Raw genomic sequence first — 25,659 nt, forward strand, 5'->3', positions numbered from 1 at the left:
TGACGTGGTCACTGTTTTAATATAATGGTGGCAAAATGGGCACTGATGATTCAGGCTTCTTCATCATAGATGCACTCGTTCTCTGCCTCTCTATTGTCTGTCTGTGTCCTCTTTTTGTTGGCTCGGGTTAATGGTGGGCGTCATGTGGCCTACATTTTGCGGACATTGTGGAGAGTGGTAGCATATGAAAGATTTTCTGGTCAAGAGAATTCCATGCAAAAATGTTTTTACGTATCTCTGCTCATTAAATTTGACGTGTGTGTGTGTGTGTGTGTGTGTGTGTGTGTGTGTGTGTGTGTGTGTGTGTGTGTGTGTGTGTGTGTGTGTGTGTGTGTGTGTGTGTGTGTGTGTGTGTGTGTGTGTGTGTGTGTGTGTGTGTGTGTGTGTGTGTGTGTGTGTGTGTGTGTGTGTGTGTGTGTGTGTGTGTACTCGAGCTTTAACAAATGTCCTGAATACATATCTTTCTTCATAAATATTTGCAAAGCCAATTTTTTTATATATTTATAAAATACTGGATGAGCATCTTTGTACGCATGCAAGAGATAAACAAAAACAGGACCCCGTCATAGTAAAACAGCATCAGTATGTGTATTACACGCTTCGCCTTGCTTCCGTCTTGCTACATTTTCTTTTAGCACCGTTAGAATGTCAAAAGTTTTGACTTCTCCGGTGAAATGTCTCAACATCTGCAAGAAAAATTTGGTATAGATATTGATGGTTCTCAGAAGATGTATCCTCATCACTTCTTCCAACTTTCTGAGTCAAATAACTCAGCAGCTGGATGTTTTATCAAGAACTAACCATACTGCTTATATAAAAAGCTAATGACATTCCCAGCAACCTCAGCTCACCTGTACTTTGTGTTACATAGCTAATTAGCAAATGTTAGCATATGCACATATTAAACTAAATGATGAACCTGCTCAACATCAGCATGTTACCGTTGCCATTGTGAGTGCATTAGCATGCTGTTATTAGCGTTTCCCTGCAGTTTGCATTTGAGACCAGCATTGTGCCAAAGTAGAGCTTGACAGCGCTCTGAGCATGACTGTACACTCTCGCTGTTGTTTTCTGCACGTTTGTTCGGTTGTCTCTCATTCGGTCGGAGATTAGTTTCACTTTTATTTTCGTTACGCATCATTTCTCCGCTTACACAAAGGCATATGCTTGTGGCTCGTAAAGCAGTCCTCCCCTTTTTGTTTTTAGCCATTCATTTAATGAGAAATGCTCAGCGTTTAGTTTGCAACATATGAACAGAAAAAAGGACGAATAAAAGGGCTCTGAAGTCTCTCCGAGTCTCCATAACTTTTACTAACTCACAATACCATTTCCCACTGCCCAAGATGATGGATATACCGACGCCAGCCCTATCTAGTGAAGCATTGCGCCGCATCCGTGCAGTTGCACTTTGCAATCATCATACGGTCACATGGGTTGTGCCTCTGTCTGTGCAGCCCACAGACATGAATGAGTGAGCAAAGCTAGTGGAGGGACGTGGAGGTTTGGGATGTCAGGATAGATTGAGAAACAGGTCAGAGAAAAGCTTTTGGGTCTGCTTGCTCGTCACTATTTTTAGGTTTTCATAGAGAAAGAATGGAAGTGGAACAAAGAGGAAGCCCATGAAGTATATTGACATATAATAAACATTATCAAGGAAGTGGGAAAATCAAAGACATTCTTGTTATATTGCCCGTACTGTTATTTGTGTTGGAAATATTAGGTATCACTTTGAAGTGAAAGTGAGACTAAAAAGCTTTTTGTGTGTTTTCTTTAACTTTTTCTCCTGTTAGAAGGCCATATAGTCCTGGTGGATTTTCTTTTACATTTGATTGATAGCTGGACCTGTTCAGGTTGTAAATGTGAAACATCAGATGGAGCGGGGCATCCCCCACTGTCAGCTCACCTCAGCAGGGTGGTATTTACTGTATGTAGCCATGAAGAGATTGATGTTCCACTCTTCTCTACTTTTCACACCCGGTTTCTACTGCCTTCAGTCACTCCCTGTTTGTATCAGGTCGCACCCTTTTTTCTATGATCTGCAGCTTGTTTGGGACTCGGATGCCTCTTCTGCTGTCACAAGCACTTTAGATGGCCCCTTATTCCACGGTGGAAAGACTCCACCTCTACATGCTGAAGTGTAGCCGGCTTCTCCTGAGCTGTCACGCAGGAGGCTCGGTGACAGTCTTAAAAAAGTCACCATTGGTGTCTCAGCCGTCAAGTCTTCCTCCCCAAGAACCGTAACTGACACGACGTGGCTGGTGTTTGTCGTGAAATACAGCCTCCCTCCACTCACCTGCCCCATGAAGTTTACCATCACATTAATGAATTTACAATAAAAGTAATAGCTACATTTTTTTACCCTCTGAGCCACAAATGCAACAAGTGGATGTGGCTTAGAGGGTAGAACAGGTTGCCCAATAATCATAAGGCTGGTGGTCCAATCCCCAGTATCTTCTGTCCACATGTCCAAGTGTCCTTGGGCAAGGCACTGAATTGGAGGCAGTATTTGTAACATGCGTTGTAAACTGTTACCGTAAGAGGGCACAATGGAAGTGCAGTCAATTTACCATATTAGGCAGACGGCAAAGGGAAAGTGAATAAATTCAACTTCAGGCCCCTTCTTTGGAAATGTAAACAAACCTTTGCCAACTTACATCAAACACACACTTCAGCCTGATGATACACGCTTAGATGCAGCACCGAAGCCATTTTGGGCACCACCTCAGCCACAATTAAAGGAAAATCATTGTGGATAGTACCAAATTACTATTTAGCAAATTTTGTCCTGAAGTTTTTTTCGGTTTTATTTATCATCTACTCTAGCTTTTCAAAAATGTTGGAAAATGTGACACAGATATGGGAACATTAATGGTCTAAAATGAAGTGAAATTGCATATTTTCAAGTTTTATCAGGGGAGGACACCAAAACCCCTCCACCAGATACATGCACTTAAGTCATCTACAAACTTAGGGAAAACTCTTTATTGCTAACAGACAAGATTGGTTTTAAATGGTGGGCATAATTAATTGATTATTCATATTTAACTGGTTACATGTATATATTAAACCCCAAGTGCAGGATGAGCCATGTGTTACAAAAAAAGAAAAAAAAGAGTGATTTTTATATGACATTAATATAATCTCTATCTAATCAAGTGATCTTAATTCATCGTAATTCATTTCATTTATAAGTTGCATAGTAGACCAAGTTCAGAGTTTACAATGGGGATGATTGGAGTTAAACAGTCTTGAGATCTGCTCTGGTGTGCAGGGATTTCATTTTGAGAAGAGAAGTCCTACAGAGGCCGTTTTTACGTGGTGGTTTATGAACAAAATTGAATGTGGTTCTCCCCTTTTCTCTTTTTTCTCAAATAGTACCCAATGATGAGTATGATATTTATGTGCTGTAATGTTATCCTTTATTCACACATTGTTTGCAGCGTGACAGTATATGATATCTCCACATTTTAAATTAAGCTTACATGCTATTTGCTTTACATGCTGTTTAAAAGTGATTCTGCTGTGCGGATTGGACAAATTTATGTTTCAGCGCCACTGAGTGTACTGTATTGATGGTAGAATGGTGAAAACTGGAATTATGGGTTCTTAAAAAATAACAATTAAACAGATGTAGTCTGGTCAGCAATCGGTACAAGACTTTGCAAAGAAGAATGAAGAACGTTCGAGGAAGATTGTTGTCTTAATCGAGTTTGAGTTGAAGACAAGCCAGATGCATACAAGAGTGTCATCTGCATAGAAACGATCAAAAAGGATATTTGTCACACACCGCAAGATAACTGAACAATGTACACTGGGAAGCAGATTAAAAGGACCATTTCTGAGCTGCCGTGTTGTAAACAACCACTTTGGCTGTGTATGGCCTCCTTTTTATGAGCTCTTTAACTCACTCTAATTGCTTATTAGTAAATGAGAAATTATTTATTACATTTACAGCGGAAGTTGATGGCTAATTAAAAAATGAGTAGATCATTAGTAACGGGTCATGAATTTCTCACTTTTCATCGGATACCTGCATTTTTAAATGGAAGTTTTTGTTAAAGGATTATTTCACTGTACTAATCTATCGACTGCAGTTTTAATCAATAGCTTCTGGTTTTAATTTCTTCTTTGTCAGAAGGTAGATGGTTAAATTGTTAAACTGAAGCTTTGCTGTATTACCATTATAAAGAGTTTTTCACAGCATTCTTCGACATAAATATTTAATAATTATTCTATTGATTACATCTTATAATTCCTTCATAAAGTTTGTTTTATCAGAATAAGTGGTACCTATAAATCTGAAGTCCTCTAATATAGCCTCCTCATGTCTGGCAGTGTCAGCGCAGGTGTTGCCAACAGAGCCATGTAACTTTGTTGGCCCGGCCACTGCGCTTTCATTTTAATTTTTTTCAGCGTCCATTCATTTATCTAACTTTGTCCCGGGGCCTTTGAATCCTTTATTATGCTCCTCCTTTACCCAATCACTGCTAACAGGATAACTCTCGGCAGATTTGGGCAGGAGCCCAGATTGTCTGCAGCTCCACTGGGAGCGAGGCAGGCCCACCAGACACAATTTGGGATAATTACAGGACCGCTGGAGGAGATGTGTGATCACAGGATGCACACACAGTCGAATGCCCACGCAGATACACTCAGTGCCTGCTGAACCCCCCTTCTCCCAACCACCCCCACCACCCTTCTTAACACACACACACACACACACACACACACACACACACACACACACACACACACACACACACACACACACACACACACACACACACACACACACACACACACACACACACCCTCCTCTTCCCTCCCAAGGGGACAAATAAGTACATGCTCTCCCTCCAAAAGAAGTAGCTTCAAGGAGCTCTGAAACTGTCTTTGGCAGCTCCCGCAGCACATCAAGCATACCTTCCCCACCCACCCAGCCCTCTGCCCCTCGCCCTGCTCCCTTACCATCTCCACCTCCACCCTACACTCATCTCCCTCTTCTCTATTTTTATGCCACTCTCCACTCTTTGCCCCGCCTCCCCGCCCACTGTGGAACTGTCGCTATGCAGCATCCGATGTCTGTATGGCCTCAAAGTCAAAGTGATCTCTAATCTCCATTTCTATCTTTTCTTCAAATAAGGCTTGCTTTATCATTGATTTGAGCAACACCCCAGATGTCACACTATATCTCATTTGTCTGTATTAAGCAGCAGAGCAGCACGCAGTATATCCTTGTTTTCCCTCTTGCCTTAACTCATCTTACCTCCTACAATCCAAATTTGAATTATCTCAGCTGATTGTTCAGCGAGTGTGACCAGCGTTAAATGACCTTTTAATTTAACAGAGAACTTGGCTGAGGCTGTGACCTAGATCTGAGGTTACATCCAACTGTCAGCTTAAAGATGCTATACAGAGGATTTCCTCATTAGTGTGCCACTGGGAAATTAGTTGTGACGGCAAACCCTGGCAAAAAGAAGAAGAAAAAAAGACTTTACAGTATCTGCAGTGATTTGCTTTGTACTTCCAATGGGTCCAATTTGAGTGTTCCTGAGCTCATTTCCACACATGTAAAACGCTTCCGGTAGACTGGTTACTTATGCATCAAAAACAGTAGGGAGCCGATATAATGAATATGCCATAGAGGACAGCTCAGAGGGACTTTTGAATATAGCACTGTTAGCGTATGCTAAAATTGTTGAAACAATTCATCTGACAATGTTGTCTTCACAGCAAATGCCAAAATACACTCAAGCGAAATGGTGCCACTCTAAATAAACACTAAAAATAAGTGAGGTGGCAAAAGCAGGGCAGAAAATAGGACTGCGTGTTAGTCAAGTAAGCTCCATAAAATATCTTTTAAATTGGCAACCAAGTTTAAATTTGCTTTGCTTTGGTAGTGAAAAACTGAATGACCAAGTTACTCACTGTTAAATAATGTCAATTTCCTGTAGGTTTATAGCAAGGTATAACTCTTATTCATGTATTTTCTAAGCTTACTAACAGCATTGCTCTGTTTTTTTACAACTTGAACACTTGCTATTTTACAGAGTTGAAGTTCATTGTTTCATGTAGGTATACGTTGTGTTACTGCTCATTAATGTAATGTTTTGTATTTTTAATAGAGTGTTGGTTTGTGCTGCTTGGCGATGTCTGTCTTCTCATCTCTGTATTTTCCTCTAATTGCATTGAATACATCATACAACTGTTGTGACCATCTAACACGTCAAAATTTGATTCAGGACTTCAGTATGCATGCACTGATTGAAAAATGAAAAAAGAAAAACAGTACATTGTAAAACACATTTAAATAGAACTCATTGTTAAATGTCACATTTCTCTTCCCACTGAAACTACCCTAGTTTACTCTGACATTAAACACAAAGAGATCGGTTCATAAAAAATATGATGACATTGTGCTTTCCAATAAAGATGGTATAAAAAAAAACAAGACCGGCTATAAAAATGTCATCATTGTTAAGACCTAAACCAAATAAAGTTTCCTTCATAGACTGAATACCATGTATTTGATAATGTTGAATTTCCATCTTTACTACCAAAAGTACTTTTTACTGATGTTCAATCCTGCTCTCTTTTTTAGGAGATGAAGTGTAAACAAAGTTGTAATGTAGACTGTACATTAAATACATGGATAAACATACAGAGAAGGAGGTGGTTTCAGCTGTGTTCTCAATGTCAAACTGCATATGGCCCCAACAAACTCCATTCAAAAGGTGCAACCTGTGTGTCGCCTGACAGGCGAAACTCAGGGCCTAAAAAGTAAAGGGAGCAGATAAGAGTATCAGCGTTTTTAGCAACTTATATCAAAGCTGGACAGAAAGAGGGCAAAAGCATTACTTTAAAAAGTGGAGGGAAAGTCTCCTCCTGCTCTGAGTGATGTTTTTGTATTTTCATGTTAACATACACAAACATTAAAAAAAAAAAAAAGTCCTTTATTTATAAAGGCAAAAGCTAGTTTAGGTCAGATTCCCTGCTGGATGTAGTTTTCAGTGCATTAAGTGCAGAAAAGCCCAAAGTGATGATCCCCCATTAATTCCATGTCAAATCCACATTGTTCATCTTTTCCTGCTAAATCTTGATTTAACTTGTATCAAACATGACATCTTTATCTTGTCTTCATCTTTACCTTGTCTTCTTCTTTATCTTGTCACATCTGAAGCTATTTTTCACAGCTTATAATAAAAGGTCACTTACTGCACCTGGCAGCACTGTTAATCTAACTAGCTAACCATGCCTCCCATCCTACTGTGTGCTGAGACTGCAGAAAGAGTGTGTACTCATTCTTATTCTTTCTGTTTGAGTGACCTCCCACGAATGCAAAATGAGTAGCGCTAATGTTTGGCTGTCACAGTTTCACAAGTGATGTGCCGTTTCATTTATTTATGCCTCATTGACATCTCCATAAGTGATGAAAGAGGAAGAGGAGCTGGGATTTGGTTTAATGGGGACACATTGATCAGGCTTTCTGAGGTTGTTTCCAGCTCCTGTTCTGTTAACTGTGTGATCATTGTGCCGCTCACTGATCCCATCGCCGGCTGCAATTTTCTATTTACCCAGATTCTCAGCTCACAAAAGCACATCAACTGAAAGCACACGCCAACTCTGAATGGTAAAATATCAAAGTATCTGCTATTTAGCAGTCAGATCACTCAGCTGCATACCTATGTAAAGTATACTCCTTTTGCAGTCTCGTGAAAGTATATGTATCGTGTTATATGTTTAGTCACATTGGGGATCAAAGAGATGCCAATGTTGACTGTTGCTTCTACCTTTGCTTAAGTTTTTTTAGAGCTGTAATTACCTCCACCTTTGTTTCTGAAGCACGCATTATGAGCTCACGAGGACATGTTAACATAAGCTGTTTTCAGCACATAAGAAAATGACCAATGTGTCCTGTTTCTGTTTTTCTTGTGACCCCAGAGTCCGACAGACTTTGCACTCACTCCTCTTAATTATCAGGGTGATGTTTTTGTCTGATTTTGCATGTGTTGCTCAGTCGCCTCTGCTGAGAGGATGTGCTCATTGTGAGACAATGTGTTGGAGTTGTATCGTCTGTCTCACGCAGTAGTGTATGTTCATGTTGTGTGAAGTGGGTCTCAGTGTTAATCAAGTTATAATTTTCAGACCACTTTCTGGGCCATCAGTGTCCCAATAAGTTAATTAGTCAATCTAAATCACTTGAAAGAAGCCAACTTGGTCAAGCTTTGCTCTGCCTGACTGTTGCTCACAGCTTCAGTTTCCTTCACTGTGATTATAGTCTGGAAACCCTGTTGGCATTAACGTTAGCACAGTCACTCAATCAGCGACCAGTGGGGGTTGCTAAGTGTGATGAAGATGAAGGCTCGTGTTTTTTTTCTACATGAATTAGCAGCAGTCGTAGAGTTTTGGCGCATATGGTGGTCAATGCCGATTGGTTAAAGTCTGCTTCAATAGCTTCACAATTAACTTGAGCTCAACGACTGGAAATGATTCCTTATAGAGGGTGGTCAGACCCAAATACTCACATGGTAAATTGGTCTGGAACCATCAAGCCAAACTTGGACTACAATTTCAGAATAATTCATCAACATTTGAGACTTTCAGAGGTTGCTTACCTTCTGTGGTGGACATTGAGCGACTTCATTCACATTTCAAAATACATCCAGGAAATACGAATGTGACTGTTGGTGAAAGCTCCTCCTCAAATTGATAATGTTCAAAAAGATGGAATACATGGGTAATTTTCTGTATAGGATGTGACTGCAACTGTGTGATGTCTTATTTTGAAAATCTGCCAGATAGGCAACTATTACATATACCTTTCTTAATGCTGACTGATGTAGTTTGTCATTCTATGTCAGAGTTTAGGTATTGTTTGTTTGATGAGGGAATTTAAACTGTAAAACAACGTGTTGAGGACATTGCAGCCAGTTATGGTCAGTGTGCGCCCTCCAATTTTTACCATACTGTTAATTTAAGAATCCCCCCCCCCCTTATAACCATATTAAAAACACACATCCTTTCTGTCTGTTCTTGCCGCTAATGAAGCTCTGAAGTGTGCAGACTCCGAAGCAGTGATTGACTTACCACCCGCTCTCTGCTCTCTATAACCAGCTCAAGGACACTTCCAATTAGCATCTCTACTGTGCTGCACTAGCCTCAGTCCCTGGGCCTATCGTGCTGGAAAGAACCCATCTGATTGGGTATCTCAGGTTGCCAGTACATCATGAACAGACCGACTAGGTGGAGAAAAAGGCTGAGCGCATATTAATCTTTTTCCTCACTCACCTCATTTTTTCCCACAACTCTCATTTACGCGCTTTTCTTTCTATGAGCTGGCAAAGCCTTTAAACAAAGTTCATGAATATTAAAACGAGGAGGAACGGAGAGATATGTGTACAGTGCATTTCGGAAAAACAATCACGCGCTGATAGTTGTCAACGTGACTATCATTTATATTCTGATTTATTATTCACAGAGCACACCTCATGTCCTCTAACTCAACTGATAAGGAGCTGCTCAGTATCCACCAGTATAACCTCACCATAATGCTCTTATCCCAGACAACCTTGATGATTCAATAGCACTTTCTGAACCCGTCTTTCCATTCCTGTACTGTTGTCTTTTCGTGAAGGATAACACAAAGCAGTCAGGTCTTGAAGGAAAACGTCTATGGAGACACCCTTGGAGTGACATTCATGATGGGGATTTTTTTTTTAGAGAGGAGTGGCAGCTCCTCCTGAACACCCTCTCTCTGAGTTACTGGGATGTAATCAACTCTGACATTTTTCACAGAGACACCTTGTACAATAAATGCAAAAAGTTCAAGAAAGTCCGAGAAATAACTCAACGCACTCTCTCCGTCACCCCATCGCAGGTTGGGGTCGTGCTGCACTACTCTTCTCTGTCGACCATGCTGTGGCTCGGGGTGACGGCCAGGAACATTTACAAGCAGGTGACCAAGAAGCCTCCGCAGAGTCAAGACGGTGACCCGCCTCCGCCCCCGAGACAGCCCCTGTTGAGGTAAGCACAAATGTCCTCGCAACCCTGCTCAACCCCGACTGCTTCCAGACGAGGAGTATGGAGGAAAAATGGTTGTGTGCAAGTGTTTTTGTGCGTGTGACCAGTCTCTTTGCTTCTACTGTGTGTGTGTGTGTGTGTGTGTGTGTGTGTGTGTGTGTGTGTGTGTGTGTGTGTGTGTGTGTGTGTGTGTGTGTGTGTGTGTGTGTGTGTGTGTGTGTGTGTGTGTGTGTGTGTGTGTGTGTTCAGAGGCCAAGGACGGGTTCACTGCACAATTGTTTGCTTTCTCATTTCATTTTTTTGCCAGACGGAGACTGTCAGATGTAGGTAGAAGTCTTATGCATCCAAAGGATTTTTTTTTTTTTCTGTCTGCAGCACTTGCCCACGATTTTCCTCACAGTGGAATGATTTATTTCAAATAGTTTTAAGACCTTTTAAAATTGCTCGCCAGACTCATAAGCAGTCACACCCTTTTTTTCCCGAAGGCTTTAATAGAGCTTTTCACATCTCAGCATTAAGATACCAAACACTTCAGTAGCAAAGATGTGTTAGAGGTCGAACAAAGAAGTCCGGACCAAGTTTTATGTGTTTGTTACAGTATAAACATTTGATCTGCTTCATTTTGGTTTGTCATTGCAATCCTATGAGCACACTAAAGAACTTTCCATGACACATCTGCGTCCTTATACTAACATTGATTGGTTTGTAGACGGCGTGCTTCTGACGTCGGTGTGTTGTCAATATGGCTGATAGCTTTTACAGTTAAAATCGAGACAAATTATTGAAAAGATACATTTCGTTGCCACTATATTATTATTAGTATGGTGATACGACTGGCATTCTGAAAAAAGGTTCTAAGTTTCGTTATTTTTATAAGCTTTGAATTCTTCATTGGACCTAATTACAGCCAAATCTCCTCTCCGTGCTGCTGCGGCTCATTTTGATTCTCTTCCACTTGTTTTTCTATTGTTTAATGTGGTGATGATACGCTGCCTCATTTTCTCGTAATTGGTCTAAAAGTTTGAACCATCCAGAAAGTGTTTTCACTGTGCAGATAAATCAAACCACAGTTCAGTTTGATGCGGATCAAGATCACATCTTTTGGTCGGACCAAACTTTGGTCCATGATGCAAGGCACCTTTCACACCTGCTCTTTAGGTTCAGACCAAACTAAAAAGTCTAAAGGTCCAGACTAAACAAGGTAGGTGTGAAAGTACCCTAACACAAGTTCTAGCTGTCACTCAGTGAGGAGGTTCTAAATCATTAGCTCCTAATCTAGAAACCCTGATTCTGATTTGATGGATTTAAAGGTGCGATAAATATAGGAGTGATACATGTTGGGGTGTAATTACTTTTTAGAATGTGACTGATGTGTTTTTTTTTATCTATTTAAATTATGAGAACTTTACATTTTACTTTACACTTTAAATTTACATTTTTATGCAACATTTATTTGAGTATATCACTTTTATCTACAGGCACTGATTCAAAGAGGATCAAATGTTTGCTTGTCCAAATAATGTGTGCCAAAAAAGCCACCTATTTCCATCCACTTACTTTTTCCCATGACAGAGAGGTATGTGCACGCAGCTATGGATTTGAGTGTGAAGTGTTTGTGTCTCTCCTGATTTATGCTACTTTTTCTCCCAGGTGTTTGCTGGCTCATGTTTTCTTTAGAGGGCACCAATAGCTTTACACAGATGAGTTATTGCATCGTTTATCTGCAGAGACATCCACAGCTAGTTTGCATTCTTTCAAGCCTCTGGCGTTTTTCACTCCGTAGTGACATAATGTCAGCTACTTCCTATTTATACCATTTGGCTCCCCTTATGGATTTCTTCCAGATGTGTTCGTGTTCAGGTCTTACGTTTTGAACGGGGATGACTCAATGGAAAAATGAATCTGATACATGCCAGATATTAGAGTCCAGTGAATTCCTTTTAATCAACCAGATTCCTGTCTCGAGACCTAATTAGCCGTGACTTTGTTGTTTAGAGTTGACATTCAACGTGCAACAACTGTGTAACCACAATAACTCCAACAGAGGGACTTGTTCAGGACCTACCTGCCTCTGCCCAGGCTCTCTATACTACAGCTATAAGTCAGTTAACATAATAGGTTCACTGTTTCTGTCACTCATCAGAAGTGTTCACTAAAGCCTTCTCTGATCTTGTCTGGTCAATGACTTTTCTGAGATTTCCATGAAGTTCACAAACAGTTTAACTGATGCGGTATGAATGAAGCCATCTTTGGCCCGGTTCTGGTATTTATTGGAGAAAAAAGTGTGTGGAATAGCTGAAGCGGATGTGAAGTAGAGGTTTCGGCTCTGTTATTCTGTTCGAGGCTACCTACTACACTGTAAGGTTTAATAAGAAGAATGGAGGGCAGATGAAAGTCAGGAGGAAGGACAAAGAAGCGAATGACTCAAACAACCTGTTACCATGGCATCACCCCAACTAATTATCTCAATCACCCAGGAGGCTGCTGAGCCAGGAGCTTTATCCCACATCTAAATGTATTTAGCCTTTTGAACCATTTAATTCTGATTCGTTTCGACACACACATCAGATTGAATTTCTGATGTATTGTGACTTTTTCCCACTCATTTTCCATTTCATTCCTTTTCTGCTTACTACGAACATTTGACATGTTTAAGAGGATCAGCGTTTGGCCACATGTGGTTCTCTTCCTCTGCGGTGAGAAGGTGCTGTGTGAGCTCTTCTGCGCATCGCTGCTGAGCTGCAGAGCTGCAGAGCTGCAGAAGCTCCAGTGAGAAATCCTGTTAGAGGAAGGTTTGAGAGCAGAGACGCAGAGACAAACATAGGCTACACCGGAACAAATGTATGTTTGTCATTTAATCTTGTGTTCCCTCTTAAAGTGTCATTTTCTTAAAGCTGTTGGAAAATATCAAATGCTCTCTTGGTTGCCTGAGGTTTCTTGAACTTTATGAAACATTTTGAAGAAAATATTGAGGTTTACCCAACAGGAAAACTATCTAAACATGTGGAGTTGCACTGGATATGAACCCGACTGGAATACCTGCTTTTAGACTTTCTTTCTGTGGGGATGGTTTAGAGGATTATTGTGATACGTGTAGCACTCACAGGAGTATTTAGCGCTCTTAGGGTGAAATTAATATCTGTAGAAATCTATAAAGGAGCAGAATCATGTGTCTGACCTTATTAATATTGGAATCTGCTCAATAATGTATTCCTGAAGAGTCACCAAGTGTCCTTCAGGATAAGGACCCCACCAAATAAGGATCCCCCTCAACCTATGAGCAGCACTTTGCTTGCACAGCAAATCCTCAGACACCTGCGTGAATGGGTGGACGGGGGGGTTAATATGGAACGTTCTCGAGGCACTCCCATCATGCACTGCTGGTGAATGAGATAATTTGTCTGGGGGCAGGCGGAGGGATCCTGTGGTGCAGCAGTCAAGTTGATCCACAGTGATTGACTGTAATGCTCCCCGTCAGACAGGCTCATGCAATGAGACTTAGCAGCTGGAGACAAATCAATTTCTCCCTCTTTCTCCTCCTCTTCCTCCTCCTCCTCCCAACAACCAACCTATTCCTCCTCATCTAGCTCTTTTCCTGTCCTTGCACTCCTGACAGGTGCTGATGGCGGATCCAGCCGACCATCACACCGACCTTTGTCGGAAATCTGCTGCACCGTGTTGGACCAAACACCTTTAAACGCCTCTTTTTAGACTACTAGCCGACGTTCCTCTGGTGTGATGGGTGCATATCTTTCATCTAATGCAACATATCAGTTTGAGAAAAAAAAATTCCTCCCAGTGTAGAATATCCAACATCTGTTAAAGAGCATTTCTCTCCAGATGTTTATATTAATATCTGCAAGCAGGCACTGCACATCGTATAAAGTAGTTGGGGAAATAAACATGTAATCACTGGATGGAAATGGTTTAGAACAGCTACATTTAGACTTTGGCCGTCGCCATCTTTGCATTGGATCTGATTCTATCTGACTGAGACCCTGAGGACACTATGCCCCGCCTGAAACTTGAGCAGAGAGCGCACATCAAATTGGTTGTCAAATTAAAGGGGAACAGAAAGAAGCAGGGAGCCAAATACAGAGGTGGTGGGGAGCAACAATTGTGCTTTTGCGGGAGAGAAACTTGTGTGTTTTCAATGCACTGAGAGCTGGCTTGTTGTCACGCTGGAGAAACAGAGTGCCATCGCGCCACAGTTCAGCTTGTTTGCACTGAATGTTTTCCCTCAGAAGCCTCAGAACGTCAGAGCAGAAGTTGGTGTTGACAGTCAAATTCAAAGTTCACAACCCCGCGAATGTGAAAGAAAACCAACCTGGTTGGTGGTTCTGTTCCTCTTAAAACGCAAAAGCCACTCAAAACCCTTCACTCGTCTCATTGCCTCGTTGCTGCGGATTTTCGGAAAGATTTCAAGGGTCTTCGGTGCTGAGTTTAGCTCACACATCACGAATGCTGTCAGACCACCGCTCACAAAAACGTGTAACTCAGGTGCTGATGTTGTTCAGGTGACATAACTTGGAGGACTTACTCATGAAGGTTATAGCTTTGCAATGTTCGGTGCACATCACAATGCTACGCTCTGTTCGTGCACGACAGGAGCAGTCCCTAAACTTTTTGATTGCCCTTTGTATATTTGAAAATGAAATGGCCTTGTGAAGAATATCTCTCTAAATATCTCTCAGTGGCCGATGGCCATTGAAAAGGACAACTTGAAGTGAATATTGTAACATGAAGCAGTTACTTGGGTGTTAGTTGAGAAGATGAATTTCACTCTCTTGTCTGTGGTATCCATCTTCTTATTTAACTTTTGGCAATTAAGCAAATAAGTATGTTTTCCGAAATGTCAAACTGTCGCTCGAGAGTCAGCTTATTTTGTCCATTAAAGGGTATTCAGACCCGCAGGATTGTAGTTTAAGCTGAGCACATACATTAGCCTTGCATCCCCCCAGCATTTCCCAGAAGCCTTTGCTCATGACCATCAGTCAGCCCCAGCTGTGCTATGTATATCCTGGACCGGCTCCAGAGAGAGGATAGTGCACAGTCACAAAACAGAGGGCAGTGCATAAAGCAGAGGAAGGAGGATGGGAGGGGAGCCGCTGTGTAGCTGCTGGCTAAAAGGCACTTCAGGGTCTATTTATATCAGATGATTGCTGTTCCGAAACTCACTCAAAAGCACAACTCTGCATACACAGCCATGTTGTTACAGTTTGAAGGCCTTCCTTAATAGAATTGCCAACCCAAAAAAAAAAAAAAAAAAAAAAAAGATGTGTGTTCACAGAAGAGTAAATGCACTGGTGAGAATTTTAATATGATTGAGCATCTTTTTTGCAAAATTTCTGGGCAACGACGGATGCTATATAGATTTTCTGCACGTATGCTACATGTGTTGTCCTCAGGAACAGGTCTGCAGGAAACATAAGCGAGCATTTTCTAGAGGGGATAAAGGGGGAATGAGGGTTATAAAGCGCTGGGTGCTTTAACATCCACTAGTTCTTCTCGTTTATGCTTATCTGGCTGACGGGTGTGTAAATGGCTTTCTGTTGGAGGAGGGTCCCCCGGGGGAACCGTTCCACTCAGAGACAGTGACAGGCCGGTAATGCCGCCACCCCCTCCAGCCCCCTCCCTCACCTCCCCTCCACCCACCCAACCGCCCATCACCGAGCCCAGACAAACATCTTGATTGTAATTGAATTTTGGGGATGGCTGCTGTGTGACGGAGGACAGATTGGGGGGAGAGAGAGAGAGAGAGAGAGAGAGAGAGAGAGAGGGAGACAATGAGAAGGGATGAAAGGAAGGGAACAGAGAAAGATGGAGGAAGATGGAGTGGTGGAAAGGTTAGAGTAGTGACAGAGGCTGAGATTGAACAGAAAGGAAGAGGAAATAGCATAGTGTTATGTAGGAAAGTGGATGACAGTGCAGTGAGAGAGGACAAGGACAGTGCGCTGAGGGAGCTGCTGGGGATTAGCTTTGTTTCTGCACCCGATTCTGAGGGCTCATAAAAGACTTCCTGTGATGCAAGTGTCATTGTACACGTACCTGCCCGCATGCTTTAAGTGTAAGAGGACTAAAAAGGGGTAGAGTACGCACAGACTGATTCCCGGTTAATATCAGAATATCTTCCTATAATTTGTCACGAAACTAAGCATGGTCATACCATGAGGTGATACTATCGTGTTGTTAACATCTTACGATATTACCCTTGTATATGATTCATTTATTTGGGTAATCTTGATGAGGTCAAGCTCTTTTTTGACAGACGCCTTACTTCACATCCTGATACACCACATGAGCTCATTAGGCTTTGTTCAGACTGCAGGCAAATCCGATTTGTTGCTCAAATCAGATCTTTGGGACGTCTGTCCGTACTGTTGTTTGTAGGTGAGCGGATCAGATTTGGTGTGTCCAGAGATAACTTACCTATCTGCATGTCTTGCTGTAGTGTTGACATACATGTAGCTACACTGGTGATGCAGCTTTCCAACCAACAAGCAAAGTGCCAGCAGACAATTTATTTGTTCTCGTCCCCTACTGCACCCGACTTTTGCTCCCAGTTTCAGTCTACACTGTCATTTTGGTCTGGAAACCATGTTTGCATTAATGTGTGCTCAGCCACTCTGAAGGGGCGGACCAATCAGCGACCAGTGGGTGTGGCTAAGTGTGATGACACTGAAGGCGCACAACATACTCTATAGGCTGGTCAAAGGCTGGTTGGTTAAAGGCTGCTCCACTCCAATTCAAAATACACCCAAGAAATAAGCATTTGACTGTCACTTGACAACAAATGCAGCTTTATTGGTATATTATGTTGTAATGTGACTGCTGTAGTTATTTTGTCTGCCAATTGTTGCAACAAAAGATAAATTAACTTCATTACTTTCCAAAGCTGTAAGATTCTTTCTGTAGTGTTATGAACAGCTGCGCAGTGTTTTGGCTTCTCATAAGATTTCAATCTAATGGATTTATTACTAAATCCAGCTTGTGTTGTTGTGTAGATTGAAGGTAGCTTGGAAACCCGGAATCATTGGTATTCAGACTCCACCAACCTACTTGAACATGTTGGTTGTTTTTTGGATCATCTATCTTGACACCCGCAAACTGTATATGAAGAGAAAAATAATTAAACCCAACCTGAGGATACAACATCAAATTGGGAGGTTTTATGAGCAGGAAGTCATAAAACCAGTTTTTGTTTTGTTTTGCTCGATTCCAGGTTCTCTCTCCATCCCCAGAGCTCTAACAGCAGATGCCATAAATAGCAGAAACGAGTGCTGACAAGCTCATCATGCTTCCATTGACAGGAGACAGTAAAATTTACACTTTGGTTTGTAGCAAAGAAAGCAACCAGGGTGTGATCGCTCCCATCGAGTGTGATCACAAACACTGGCAAGCTGCTTTTTTTGTTGTTTTAAGATGGTCATATTTGGGCAAAGGATAGCTGACAAAAATATTGTCATGTCGGTTGACTGGTGTCATGCTTTTATATTCAAAATACTCTTACAATAATACCGAGTTATTTGGGGTCAGCCAAGCGCTGAGTCCATAATTCAATCTGTCACTGTTTGTCTGGCTGTTTTGGTTATTATCTGTCTCCTGTTTATCTCTTACTATCCCTCAGCCTCATAGTGAGCTGTTGTAATCCAGATGTGAGATACAATAAACATTCTGTCTTATTCATGCTTTCTCATTCTCTCTGTCGCTGTGGGTTTTTTTTTTCCTTCTATAATCTCACAGATTTTATTTAGTCAGTGGTGGAGTACCCCTCATCATCTGCGGGGTCACGGCAGCCGTCAATATAGACAACTATGGCAGCGGGGAGCAGGCACCATAGTAAGTCCTGGATTTACTTTTTCTCTCAAGGTTAAATTATTTTGATTTATGCAACTCAACAAAGTGTTTTTTCCCCATTAATTACATCCAGAAATAAACCGTCATTGGATTTTCATTTTCTTTTGTGTGTGTGCACGTAGATAGCATGTGTACACACGCACATTCATCTTTACACTTGTATTTCCATTTGGTGGGAACATATTTAAATTTGGTTTTCTCAGTTGAGTAAACAGCACATAAGTGTGTGTACAGTGTGTGGGGCTGCACATGTTGAAGGTAAATATTTCATTTCAAACAAATAACAGAGCTTGTATTCTTCAGTCGTTCTTATTTTTAAAAGATGGAAAGATAAATCAAAGTGTTCAGTTGTTATTCGTGTGTGTTGCAGCTGCTGGATGGCATGGGAGCCCAGCCTGGGAGCCTTCTACGGCCCCGTGGCCTTCATCATCCTGGTGACGTGCGTCTACTTCCTCTGCACCTTCATCACGCTGCGTCAACATCCCGAAAAGAAGTACGAGCTCAAGCAGCTGACGGAGGAACAGCAGAGGCTGGCCGCCGTCGACGTGCCGGCGCACTGCCACCAGGGGGCGGAGCCCGGAGCGCTGGCTGTCCCACACAGCGGCGGCCACTGCCCCGCCGGCTGCCCCGGCGTACCCATCAACCCAGCGCTGCTGGCCAACGAGCACTCCTTCAAGGCTCAGCTACGAACGGCAGCCTTCACCCTCTTCTTGTTCCTCGCCACCTGGACGTTCGGGGCGCTGGCCGTGTCGCAGGGTCACTTCCTGGACATGATCTTCAGCTGCCTTTACGGTGCCTTCTCCGTCACCCTCGGCCTCTTCATCCTCATCCATCACTGTGCCAAGCGCGACGACGTCTGGCACTGCTGGTGTTCCTGTTGCCCCGGACGACGCGCCAACGCCTGCTCTGGCGCTCACGGGCCGGCTCAAACGCGGCCCAAGGTCAACGTGAACGGAGACACCCCCGGTCACGGCCACGGTCACAGCCACTGCCACCATGACTCCCCATGTCAGGGTAAACCTCTGATCAGCTGCAGCCACGGCAGCTTAGGTCACTGTAAACACGCCGCCCTTCCCTCCGCGCAGAATCACGTGACGTGTCTGGCACCGGTGACGCCGTGCTGCGCCGCCCTGCACAGCCAGCAGCTGATGGAGGAGGAGCCTGCAGCGACGCACGTTCTGCTGCACGCTGACCCGGAGGGTTACCGGCCGGGGATCCAGTTACATCCCTGCCTAAAGAGCAGCACCAGGACTAAAGCCCGTCACTTCAGCCGCAGGGCTGGGGCAACGGCGTGCGGAGCGGCGAGCGAGCGGGAGTACGCCTATCACATCCCCGCCAGCGTGGACGGAGGCAGCGTGCACAGCTCACACACTGACAGCCCCCACAGCACACACGAGCGCCACGCCCACATCTGTCCACATCTGGCCCACGAAGGCCACCACGACGGGCATCACGCATGCCACGCTGCCGCGGCCGCCGCGCACGAGTCCCTGGCGTGCCATAACCCCTGCCACCGGCACATCTGCTGTGCCAAGGCAGACCTTTTCCCCTCTCTGTGCCCGGCAGAGGGGGGAGACACGGGCGTCTTCCTGTGCGGCTGCGGCAAAGTGGCCGAGGAGGATCCGATGGCGACACATCACCATCTGGAGATGCACGCCCCGCGCAGACAATCCTACCCCCAGAACCCGCCCAATCAGAACGGGATTCTAAAGGGGGGCCTGCACGAAGGCCTCCTGTACACGTCGGACAGCACAGGGAATATACGCACCGGACCCTGGAAGAACGAAACTACTGTGTAGTGCGGGAAGGAGAAACAGGGGACGCTGGCAGCACCACTGCCTCGTCCTGCCAAAATAAACCTTCACATCCCTTTTTAAAATAAAAAAAAAAAAAAAGAGAGAACTGAATAACATTTTAAACATCACAATCAGCGTGGGATATTTTTATTTCAATGTCCTCATGTTTTTATGTGCTGTTTTACTGTACAGAAATCTGACGTCATGCAAATGTTTCCTGAGGAGCATCCATAGATAGAAACAGAATCTCCTCCATCACAAAGAGTTTGTGAAATGTGCGTCACATCATACCATCAGATGTAATTGAAGGTATTTCCACTGTTTCCATATTACTACAGACCTATCTCTCTATATATATATATATACCAGAAAATGAATGGTCGTACGTATGAATATGTGTGGTAGTGCTCAACAAGTGGCAAGATTTTTTATTTTTTTTAACACTTTGAATCCATCAACTTAATCTCCGATGACATTCGACCTCCAGTACTTTAAATAACTCTCGGCATCCATGTTTTAGATGACTAAACCAGCAATTTTAGACTTCATGGGTATTTTTGCCATCCAGTCAATCAACTGTGAATATCTACCAGAGATTTTCTAAATAATATACAAAGATACTGTCGCTTGCCAGAGACGCATGGATGCCAGTTAAAGTTGTGAGAAATTCAAAGCAACAGAAAATTAAGCATCCTCTTATCCAGGTTGGTATTGATCATGCTGTCTTATATGATGTCTTCACTGTAGTGTTTCCCTTTCTTTTTTTTCATTATTTTCTTGAGAGAAGTAAATAACAGGTGCACCAACAGCAACCGCCGGGCCATTGCCAAGCGGTAGTTGGTGTCAACGAGTCAGTTTTTATTAGCCCTGTGCCACACAGAGCCAGGTCCTCACAGCGACTTCATTGCCAAACAAGTCAGCGGTTTTTTTTTTTTTTTTATATCCTCTTCAGCTCCGCTTGCACACGCTTCATGTGACAATATCAAATCAAACACTCTTGAAAAAAAAAAAAACAAGCTGCTTAAACATCACGTTGGGAAACCTGCCTATCACTGATGTCCTACTATTTTCCCTCCTAATGAAAATACTTTTTTTTAAACAACATTTGAATCTCATTCAGCGTTAGCTAAAAAAAAAAATGCCACATGGCAGAAACCTGAGCAAACGCAATCCCTTTTTTATCCCTTTTTAATTTGTCTTCTCAAAGCCCCAAAGCATGCATGCCTGTATGTAGCTGTATTTTAACAGTGTAAATGAATGCCTATCCATATTGTTTGCCTCGATTTGAATGTTTCAGCTTTGCCGTGTATTATTTTTGCCACACTCTTGGATTAATCCTGTTTTATTCCCCAACGGTAACCTCCACGGAACAAGACTCCAAGCTTTGGTTTTATCCTCGAATCCTGTCCTGAAAATCATAATGTTCTGCTTTGCTCGATAACTTGTGTCAGGAGAGGCCAAGGTTGCAGCACGGATGCTTCTTTTGTTACCGACAAGGTCACATTCTCTTTGAAGAACTGCCACTCAAATAGAGAAGGCAAAGGAGTGTCTGTATTGATTTCGAAGCACTTGTTTGTTTTATGAATGATGATATTGAGTTTGATGCTCCGGACAAAAACAGTCATACGTTTCGTCAGAAAAAAAGCCAACACAAACCTGTACACCCGAGCAGCGCATATAATCTCACAGCCAACCACCTCAGCATGCACACCACCTCTTCATCCATCTCGTGCACTCTTGTCTGTGTATATAGAACCCGTTTCTGATGAATTATTTTATATGAGATTTAAGATATTTAAGAATAAAATAAGTCTATATGTAAAGAAAGTTGTATGGGGAAAAAAACTGACCTCAATGTTAATACTCAGTATCTGAGTTTAGAAATGTCCTCTTTGTTTTCAAATGCCTTTTTCTTTTCTCTGTTGACTTCATAAAGTATGCAGACTCGCCATGTGTTGTGAGACTTATACTATCATATCAGAAATAGAAATGCACTACTCATAATAACGTTCGGCCTGCCAGAGTAGAATTCGTCTCTTACAGTGTGGTTGTAATAGAAATGCTTTTTCAGACAGAAACATCTGATTTCAAAAAAGGGACTTCTGCAGAGAAGAAAGGAGAAATATTCATGTGATACTCCCTTTATTTGAATGGCAGGTGTTGAATAGTGAAAAACGGGGGTCCTGGTAGACATCAAAGATGATGCATGAACCTCATAGCTTTGCACTGGGCCATTGGAGTTATTTCCAGGGTCAAAATGGGATATTATGGGGCCTAACTTATGAGTTACAAAACATTGGCCCACAATTGATCATACAATACAAACTCATTTGAGCCACCTTGGATGCTGGCAGTCAGCGGCCCTGGCTTTATAGTTATTGGAAAGAGATTTGTAACTGCATCACAACCTAAAAAAAGAAAAAGTCAAACCTCTCCCGCCAAACCCACATTACACTGAGAGAACATTGGTCTAGGTTAATTGCTGTACAACATGTGTATTCGCTGGTGGTGTGTCTTATAGGAGCAGCCGGAGCTTTTCAGTGTCTGTGAGGTATCACAAGCCGCTGTGTAGGCCGCCTTCACTGTTGTCATCAGTAGCAGATGTACTGCCCTAAACGAGCTTGCTGCTTGGTTTGGTTTCGGCTCACCAGACGGCTGCCGGAACATTCACCTGTGGTACTGTGACAAAACCTAAAGCCAATTTTCACTTTTTTCTACATTGACACAGATTCCAATAAATGTATTTTTTCACCATGCAACTGATGAGAGCGTCTTTGGCTTGTGTTTTGCGTGACCTGTGTGTGCGTGCGAGTGCATTTTAACTTACATGACGATGAATGAGAGTGATTGCGAATGCATGTTTTTTGGGGGGGGTTTTTCCTTCACAATTCTCACCGCACTGTGTTTATATCTTCCGACAGTGTGATGGAAATTGAGCTGTCTTATGAAGTCACCACAGGGAAGGAATTCAAATGATAGCAGGCTTGACTGCTGCTGCTGCTGCTGCTTCTGCTGTGTATGTGTGTGTGTGTGTTGTGTATGCCCATACCCTTTTCCACATACATGCACAGGCGTCCACACGTGCAGACATCGCCCAGGAAATAAAACAGTGTGTCTTCCCTGCATCAGGAATCACCCTCAGATTTGACAGGCCATGAAACGCCTGAGCACATTTAATATGCAGCTGGATTTTTTTTTTTTTTTTCTTACCAAGGCCACGCGGTTCCCTCCCTTCCCTGACAACCATCAGATTATTCGTCTGACTGAAAGCCATGAGAAATATTAGCCCTACCTCTCTGTCTCCTATGAAGCTTCAGACTGAACATGAATACTGCAGGGTCTCAATGAAAGGTGAGTAATGGACATCTCGAGTCATGATCTTTCCAGGAAAACCAAATGAATCTGTGCTGCTGTGCCAAATGAGCAGCTGTGGTGCTTGTATAGATAATGTGTACAAGACCATGATGGCTGTTTTACTGGTTTGTCACTTTAAACCAGTGAGTGTGGTTTTTTTTAAGCTCAATGCAGAGCGAGAAGGATGCTTCAGCGTGTGATTGTGAGATTGAAGGCTGCGGTAGGTGAGGCTGTAGAGGTTTTGGCGAAGGGAGGAACTGGCCCAGGAAGGCATCTGTTTCATTAAAAATTAATCTGATTTCAGTTACACAGATGTGTGTTTATGATACAATTAAGTGTGTTTTAATTTCCTGTTGTAATAAATGGGCTTGTAAACAGGAGTAGGAGCCAGAGGAAGAGGCGGAGGAGGGGGAAAGATGAAGTGAGAGTGTGCCCCTGAGTGTATACAGCGTGTTGCAAGTATGGAAATTCATACATACAGTCTGATCTGATGTGTTTCATATAATGGATCGGGGGCAACAGTTTTGAGTCTCATTGCTAGCAGATCTCTTGCTGTTGTCTTTTGCTGCCAGCAGATCGATCCAACAATGTATGGCACATAAACGGATTATGTTTTTCTTTGTATCTGGACATATGTACAGCTTTGTCTTAACAGATATCATCTTTGATTTCTCACCGACCATGTTATCCCCAGCTCTGCGTCGCTCCCTCTTACACACACACACACACACACACACACACACACACACACACACACACACACACACACACACACACACACACACACACACACACACACACACACACACACACACACACACACACACACACAGTAACAAAGCCCCACTCCTTGGCAGACAAGACTTGTGATAGAAGGCTGTGATCGCCATGCTAATGCTGTCCTTGACTTAAATAACATGCTCGAGACTTGCAAGGTTGGTAGAGAGCGAGGCAGAGCAGCATAGGGAATTGGGGAGGAAAAGAGGGGGGAGGGGGGTTGCAGGATGGATAGTTTGAGGCTTACGGGAAGAAAGAAACAGAGAGAGGGAGGTGGGGAGATCAAAGAGGATGAGAAGACAGAAAGAGGTGGGCAAAACTTCTTATTAGATATCATCACTTGGTTTCTTGGAAGCTACATTTATAATGGGTGTGTGTCCATGAAATGTCTGTGTGTGTGTGTGTGTGTGTGTGTGTGTGTGTGTGTGTGTGTGTGTGTGTGTGTGTGTGTGTGTGTGTGTGTGTGTGTGTGTGTGTCTGACTGAATGCATATCTCAAACTGCTGCTGCTGCTGCAGTGAAGAGGAACTATGTACATTCACTCAAGTGCTGAAGTCACTGATGACTGGTTTTACATGTGGAGCTCAATTCACACATCTGCAGGAGTAAAACTCAGCCACAGAAAACAAATAAACACTACAACGCATGGATGTGGTGAAGCTTTTTGAAGGTGGAGAAAATAATCCTTGATGATGTCACTATGATGTCATCAGGGAGCACAAACATTTTTTTACAAAAAATCTGCTACATACTGAGATTTTTTTGAGTTTGAAAGATAGGCATGGAAGAAGATCAAATGAAAGGAGAAAGTTGTCGAGTTGCATCATGGGAAATGTAAGATGCAGCTTTTTTTAGATCCATACTGGGTTAAATTTAAGTCTAAGATTATGGTAAAGGTTGGGCTATCTTGACTGTTTTTGAAAGTCTACTCTGCAGACAAGTGTTATCTTTTATTTGTATTTTACTTCTTTTCACTTCATGCTACCTGTAGCTTGTATTCACACTATCTAACAGCTGACAGCTATTGTACTGTATAGTTACTGTTACTAGAAAAAAGTTGTATAATCATATGAATTATGCAGTATTTTTTAATTCATATGCTGACTGCAGTTTTTAATCTTTTTCGCAGATGAGATGTCACAGTGAGAAAATCTGACCTGGTCTCATTCCCATTGCGTTAAATATATACATTTTGTCACAGCCTTTTGTCCTCTCATGCGTACGCACAAGGTGCCTTCGGTTAGGGACCAGAAACCACGTGTTTAGGGTTCACGCAATCGACCCAGCTGGTCACGATGCCAAAGCCAAACGGAACCTTGTGTGTAAAGTCAACGCCTTTGACGAAACAGTAGTATTTAGTAATTGACCCCCCGGGAATGAGAATGTGCTGGAAAACAAGAGGTGTTAATAATGAAATGAATGATGGCTGAATCCCATTTTGCTGCTTCACTTTCTGGGTCCTGATATTGTGCAGGCTGACTGTGTCATGGCTTAATGGGACACTTGAAATAGTGGGTAATAGTGGTTCTTGAAACTGTTGTTATGTGTATATATGTATGTGATGGTTTTTCTGCAGTGCCCTGAATACATGCACAAGAACACAGACAGTAAGTGCATGCTTGTATCAAACTTGCGCCTATGTACTATGCCAGCAGGATAAACAACATCATCCATGAAATCGAGGATATTTCATTCTGCAACAAGCTTTGCTGCTGCTGACTCACTCCAAACTGAAAAACTGAAAATCCTACAGGCTTTACACGGACGGGCTGATTACCACATAGTTTGCGGTGTTTTATTCAACATGCTATTAATGATGCACCATGTTTCTGATAGATCCGACTTGTCTCATCATT

General features: G+C 42.7%; 1 protein-coding gene across 2 annotated transcripts in view; it reads left to right on the forward strand.

The window, feature by feature from the left end:
• Positions 1 to 22,503, forward strand: part of LOC138615978 (adhesion G protein-coupled receptor A1) — a 174,119-nt gene extending 151,616 nt beyond the window's left edge. Inside the window, exons 17-19 of one of the 2 annotated variants that reach the window (XM_069689899.1) lie at positions 9,878 to 10,023; positions 17,764 to 17,859; positions 18,248 to 22,503. In XM_069689899.1, coding sequence (XP_069546000.1) covers positions 9,878 to 10,023; positions 17,764 to 17,859; positions 18,248 to 19,676 — 1,671 coding nt within the window. In that variant the 3' untranslated portion in view covers positions 19,677 to 22,503. The remainder of the gene's footprint in view (positions 1 to 9,877; positions 10,024 to 17,763; positions 17,860 to 18,247) is intronic. The other variant, XM_069689900.1, reaches the window with a different exon arrangement.
• The last annotated feature ends 3,156 nt before the right edge of the window (positions 22,504 to 25,659 follow it).

This window comes from Brachyistius frenatus, unplaced genomic scaffold (assembly GCF_029030835.1).
Source record: "Brachyistius frenatus isolate BFR_SWC_R1_liver_20210118 unplaced genomic scaffold, ASM2903083v1 Contig_8, whole genome shotgun sequence".
NCBI classification, from domain to species: Eukaryota; Metazoa; Chordata; class Actinopteri; family Embiotocidae; genus Brachyistius; species Brachyistius frenatus.